Source organism: Coloeus monedula (assembly GCF_965178545.1).
Source record: "Coloeus monedula genome assembly, chromosome: 39".
Lineage (NCBI taxonomy): Eukaryota > Metazoa > Chordata > Aves > Passeriformes > Corvidae > Coloeus > Coloeus monedula.
Genome location: NC_138819.1, coordinates 1,135,774 through 1,142,024, shown reverse-complemented (window position 1 = coordinate 1,142,024; position 6,251 = coordinate 1,135,774). Strand labels below are relative to the sequence as shown.

The 6,251-nt window shown below is 66.7% G+C and overlaps 1 protein-coding gene across 1 annotated transcript; it reads left to right on the top strand.

The window, feature by feature from the left end:
- Nucleotides 1-71: 71 nt before the first annotated feature.
- TBC1D25 (TBC1 domain family member 25) lies at nt 72-4,915 on the top strand. The gene is made up of 6 exons (XM_082300424.1): nt 72-397; nt 756-865; nt 942-1,093; nt 1,391-1,512; nt 1,988-2,197; nt 2,864-4,915. Exons 1-6 carry the CDS (start codon nt 293-295, stop codon nt 4,898-4,900), a joined length of 2,736 nt encoding a protein of 911 aa, XP_082156550.1. The 5' UTR covers nt 72-292; the 3' UTR covers nt 4,901-4,915.
- Nucleotides 4,916-6,251: the final 1,336 nt, after the last annotated feature.

Sequence of the window (6,251 nt, the reverse complement as noted above, 5' to 3'; positions counted from 1 at the left end):
GGGGTCCCGCCCAGCGGACCTGCCCCGTGACGTCACTTCCGCGCGCTGCCCCGGATGTTGTTGCCGCGGCCGCGGCCGCAGGACGGGCACGGGCGCGCTGCGGCTCCGGATCCCCCCCCACTGTCCCGCGCCGTCCGGCCAAGGGGGCGCGGCGTGACGTCAACACGGTGACGTAACAGCAGCCCCCCGCTTCCCCGGCTTGGGGGGGGGGGCGGCGGCGGCGGCGAAACTCCCCCCAAAAACCCCCCCCAACCCTCCCCCTCCCCGAGCCCCTCCGGGACCCCGCCCCAAGATGGCGGCGGCGCCGGGGGGCGGGGCCTCGCCGGGGGGCGGTACCGGCGCCGGGGGCGTGGCCGCGCTGGAGGAGGAGTGCGAGGTCGTGCGCGTGCGCGTCAAGGTGAGGGGGCGGGGCCTCTGGTGGGCGGGGCTTGGCGTGGGCGCGGTCGCAGAGTCAGAGAGCGTGGGCGGGGCTGGTTGGTGGTGTCGCGCGGGTCACGTGGCCTTCTGCAGCCAATCAGCTCGGGGAGGCGTGGCCACGGTGTTGCCACCCGAGGGTGTGGCGCCGGCGGGAAAAGTTTCCCGCCTATTTGGTCACGTGGGGCCCGGCGGCCAATCAGCGTCGTGGTGGGTGCGCGGCGTTGCCATGGTGATGGGTAGCGCCGCCATCTTGGGGTCGTCGTGAGGGGCCGGGGGGCTCCGGGACCGACCGGGAACCAACCGGGAGCCTCCGGGACCCCCTGACGCTGTCCCCGCAGAAGAGCGAGGGGCAGCAGCCGCCCGAGTTCCGCTCGTTCGCCGTGGACCCGCAGATCACATCGCTGGATGTGCTGCAGCACATCCTGGCCCGGGCCTTCGACCTGCAGGGGTGAGTGGGGCCCCCCCGGTTTCCCCACCTGGGACCCCCCCAGACCACCCAGGTGACCCCACCTGTTTTCTGTCAGGAAGAAAAGCTTCGCCCTGAGCTTCGCGGCGCGGGACGGGCAGGGCCAGGACACCTTTGTGCCTCTGCTGAGCGATGGCGACCTGGCCAACGCCTTCACCTGTGCCCGGCCCACCCTGAGGCTGCGCCTGGACGTCAGGAACCCCCCTGACAGTGAGTGACACACCTGGGACACACCTGGGGGGGGGGAAAACATGCCTGAGGCATATTTGGGATACTCACAGACGTACCTGGGACACACCTGGGGATGCACCTGAGTGGGGGGAGGGGACACACACCTGGGACACTTGGGGGTCTGGGGTGGGTGTCAGGAGGTGCTGGGTGCCCAGGGGAGGGTGCCAGGTGTGTGAGGAGAGGCCAGAGGCTTCCTAGGTACTTATGGTTCAGGTGTGTGAGGTACCTGTGGCTCAGGTGTGTGAGGTACCTGTGGCTCAGGTGTGCTGTCCCCAGGCCCGCTGCTGGAGGACTGGGACATCATCAGCCCGCGGGAGGTGGCGGCGGCCGAGCCGGTCCCCGAGCGCCGCTCGCTGCTGGCAGCAGCCCTGCCCTTCACCCAGGCCCTGCTGGCACAGGTGAGGCACACCTGGCACAGGTGGGTCACAGTGTGTGGTGCCCCACCCTGCCAGGAGTTCACAGAGAGCTCGTGCTGCTCTCTTGGGCATCCCAGTGCCCTCCCAGTGCTCTCCCAGTGACTTACAGTGCTCCCTACCCCTTCCCTGCTCCCTCCCAGTGAGCCCCAGTCCTCTCCTAGTCCTCTCTAAGTGCTCTTGCAGTTGTTTCCCAGTGACATCCAGTAACCCCCAGCTCTTTCCCAGTTTAATTCCAGTTTTCTCTCTCTAATCTCCAGTCCCGTTTTTCAGCCTTGTGCTGAATCCCAGTCCTCCCAGTTCCCTCCTGGTGACTCCCAGTTCCCTCCTGGTGACTGCCAGTGCTCCCAGACCCCTCCCAGTGCCCTCCCAGTGCCCTCCCAGTGCTCCCAGTCCTCTTCCAGTCTCCTCCCAATCCCCTCCTGGTGCCCTCCCAGTGCCACCAGTGCTGTTCCTGCAGGTTGGCCGGACGCTGGCGCGGGCACAGGCGGCCCTGGCGTGGCCCGAGGGGACCCCAGCGGTGTCCCCGCCCCCTCCCCCACCCCCACCCTGCGCCCCCCTGAGCGACGCCGACCTCAGGTCGTACCTGGGCCCAGGTGGGCGCCTGCTGCGGCCCCAGGACCTGCGGCTGCACGTCTTCCACGGCGGCGTCGAGCCCGGCCTGCGCAAGGTGAGACCCCAGAGCCCCCTGGGACAGAGCTGGGGCACACCTGGGGGGTGTGGTCACACCTGGGACACATCTGGGGAGTGTAGTCACACGTGGGACACACCTGGGGGGTGTGATCACACCTGGGAGACACCTGGGACACACCTGGGGGGTGTGATCACACCTGGGAGACACCTGGGACACACCTGGGGGGTGTGATCACACCTGGGGCACACCTGGGAGACACCTGGGACACACCTGGGGGTGTGATCACACCTGGGGCACACCTGGGACACATCTGGGGCACACCTGGGAGACACCTGGGACACACCTGGGGGGTGTGATCACACCTGGGAGACACCTGGAACACACCTGGGGGGTGTGATCACACTTGGGGCACACCTGGGACACACCTGGGACACACCTGGGATGCACCTGGGGGTGTGGTCACACTTGGGGCACACCTGGGGGGTGCATGGAAAGGTTCTGATCCCACCTCAGTCACACCTTGGGCCTTCTGCTCTTGCCTGAATGACACCTGGGGGCTTCTGATGCCACCTCAGCCACACCTGGGGACGCTCTTACCCCTCCTGACCCCCCCACCCGAGCATTCCCTGACACCCCCTGACACCCCCAGCCCCACTCCGGGCACCCTCACACCCCTGACCCGCCGCCCCGCTCCCCGCACAGGTGGTGTGGCGTTACCTGCTCAACGTGTTCCCCGCGGGGCTGACGGGCCAGGAGCGCCTGTCTCACCTGCGCCTCAAGGCGGCCGAGTACTCCTCGCTGAAGGCGGCGTTGGCCGCCCGCGCCGCGCCGGCCGAGCTGGCGCAGGTGGCGGCGGCCGTGCGCAAGGACGTGGTGCGCACCGACCGCGCCCACCCCTACTTCGGCGGCCCCGAGGAGGGCCACCCGCACCTGGCGGCGCTGCAGGCGCTGCTGACCACCTTCGCGCTGGGCCACCCGCGCCTGTCCTACTGCCAGGGCATGTCGGACGTGGCGGCGCCGCTGCTGGCCGTGCTGGACGACGAGGCGCAGGCCTTCCTGTGCTTCTGCTCGCTGATGCGCCGCCTGGCCCCGCGCTTCCGCCCGGGTGGCCGCGGGCTGGCCCGGGCCTTCTGCCACCTGCGGCGGCTGCTGCGGCGCGCCGACCCCCCGTTCTGGGCCTTCCTGGCGGCGCGCGGTGCCCACGATCTGCTGTTCTGCTACCGCTGGTTGCTGCTGGAGCTGAAGCGCGAGTTCGCCTTCGAGGATGCGCTCAGGGTGCTGGAGATCACCTGGAGCTCGCTGCCCCCGGCGCCGCCGCCGCCCCCCGAGGGGGTCCCGCTGCTCGGAGCCCCCCTGGGCGCCCGCCGGGCTCGGCGCGGGCTGAGGGAACGCCGGGGGCTGCGGCCGCGGCCGCCCCGCAGGAGGAGGAGGAGGAGGAGGAAGGAGGAGGAGGAGGAGGAGGATGGACGAGGCGGTGCTGGAGGGGTCCCGGAGGGTTCTGGGGGTGGTCTTGGGGGTCTCGAGGCTGCCAGCGATGGCTCTGAGGGTCCCAAGAGCTCCGGAGATGTCCCTGACGGTGCCAAGAGCTCCAGTGGTGGCCTCAAAGGTTGCAGCGATGGCCCAGAGGGTCCCAAGGCCACCCAGGAGGGTCCCAGGAGCTCTGGTGACGTCCTTGAGGGTCTTGGGGATGGCCAGGAGGGTCCCAGGAGCTCCAGCCACGTCCCCAAAAGTCCCAAGAGCCCCCAGAGGAGACCCCCCAGGGGCGCTGGAGAAGCCCCCGAGGGCTCCAAGGACTCGGAGCCGGGCGGCCCCAGGAAGGTGGAGGAAGGCACCGATGCCCTGGAGATGGAGCAGAGACCCCACAGCCTCTGCTGGGGGGCTGGGAGGGACCCCCAGGGCTCCGGGGGGACCCGCCAAGGTCACAGCATCCCCAGGGAGGGACAAGAACACCCCAGAACCCCAGAGAGGGTCGGAGAGGACCCTGGGGAGCTCAGCCGAGACCTCAAAGGGGCTGGTGGGGCCCTCAATGGCTCCAAGTCCCCCCCAGGGGCAGAAGAAGACCCCAAAGAGGGACGAGATGACCCCAGAGAAGGATTTGGTGACCCCAAAGAGGGACACGACCCAAGAGAAGGACGTGGTGGCCCTGGGATGAGAGGTGATGAGCCCAAAGGAGGACACGATGACCGTGGAGAAGCACATGGCAACCTTGGAGAGGGACACAACCTCAGAGAAAGCCACCAGGACCCCAAGCACGGCCACGATGACCCCGAGAACGACCGCCATGACCCCAAGACCACCCCCAACGACCCAACCACCCCCGAAGACCCTTGGGGCGGCCGTTGGGCTTGGGAAGAGCCTTCCTCCTCCTCCTCCTCCTCCTCCTCGTGCTCCTCCTCGTGCTCCTCATGCTCGTCCTCCTCGGACGAGGAGGTGACGGTGGAGGACGACGGGGCCCCGCTGCCGCCGCCGGAGGAGCTGGGCCAGGGGAACCCCTTCCTGCTCTTCGTGTGCCTGGCCATGCTGCTGGAGCAGCGCGAGGCCGTGATGGCGCGGGCCGGCGACTACAACGAGGTGGCCATGCACTTCGACCGCCTGGTGCGCCGCCACCAGCTGCCCCGCGTGCTGCGCCGCGCCAAGGGGCTCTTCGCCAGGTACCTGGAGGGCTGGGGGGGCACGGCGCCGGCGGGACCCCCGGCAGGACCCCCGGCAGGACCCCCAGCGGGACCCCCGTCGGGGTAGGGGGATGTGGGGATGGGGTGGGGGCTCCCTGCGGGTGCTCCTTGGGAAGCCTGCGGGCGCTGGCGGGGTCTGGAGGGTGATGTGGGGAACCCACAGAAGATCTCCTTGAGGTCTCGGGGTCTCCTTGGGGACCCTTTGGTCACTGGGGGTCTGTAGGACCATGTGGGGAACCCACGGAACATCTCCTTGAGGTCTCGGGGTCACCTTGGGGACCCTGGGGTCACTCTGGGGGTCTTTAAGACAATGTGGAGACCCCATAGGACATCTCGAGGTCACCTTGGGGACCCTTTGGTCACTGGGGGTCTTTAGGACCATGTGAGGAACCCACAGAAGATCTCCTTGAGGTCTCGGGGTCACCTTGGGGACCCTGGGGTCACTCTGGGGGTCTTTAGGACACTGTGGAGACCCCATAGAAATCTCAAGGTCTCCTTGGGGACCCTGGGGTCACTCTGGGGGTCTTTAGGACACTGTGGAGACCCCATAGAACATCTTGAGGTCACCTTGGGGACCCTTTGGTCACTCTGGGGGTCTTTAGGACACTGTGGAGACCCCATAGAACATCTCGAGGTCACCTTGGGGACCCTTTGGTCACTGGGGGTCTTTAGGACGACATTGGGAACCCACAGAACATCTCCTTGAGGTCTTGGGGTCACCTTGGGGACCCTGGGGTCACTCTGGGGGTCTTTAGGACAATGTGGAGACCCCATAGGACATCTCGAGGTCACCTTGGGGACCCTTTGGTCACTGGGGGTCTTTAGGACCATGTGGGGAACCCACAGAACATCTCCTTGAGGTCTTGGGGTCACCTTGGGGACCCTTTGGTCACTGGGGGTCTTTAGGACAATGTGGAGACCCCATAGGACATCTCAAGGTCTCCTTGGGGACCCTTTGGTCACTCTGGGGGTCTTTAGGACGACATGGGGAACCCACGGAACATCTCCTTGAGGTCTTGGGGTCACCTTGGGGCCCCTTGGGTCATTCTGGGGGTCTTTAAGACAATGTGGAGACCCCATAGAACATCTTGAAGTCACTTTGGGGACCCTTTGGTCACTCTGGGGGTCTTTAGGACAATGTGGAGACCCCATAGAACATCTTGAGGTCACTTTGGGGACCCTTTGGTCACTCTGGGGGTCTTTAGGACCATGTGGAAACCCCATAGAACATCTTGAGGTCTCCTTGGGGACCCTTTGGTCACTCTGAGGGTCTTTAGGACAACATGGAGACCCCATAGAACATCTCCTTGAGGTCTTGGGGTCACCTTGGGGACCCTTTGGTCACTGGGGGTCTTTAGGACAATGTGGAAACCCCATAGAACATCTTGAGGTCTCCTTGGGGGCCCTGGGGTCATTCT

Coding starts and splice junctions, on each gene's coding strand:
- TBC1D25 (XM_082300424.1), top strand. CDS start 293: ATGGCGGCGGCGCCGGGGGGCGGGGCCTCGCCGGGGGGCGGTACCGGC. Junction 398..755: donor TCGTGCGCGTGCGCGTCAAG/GTGAGGGGGCGG, acceptor CTGTCCCCGCAG/AAGAGCGAGGGGCAGCAGCC. Junction 2,198..2,863: donor TCGAGCCCGGCCTGCGCAAG/GTGAGACCCCAG, acceptor CTCCCCGCACAG/GTGGTGTGGCGTTACCTGCT.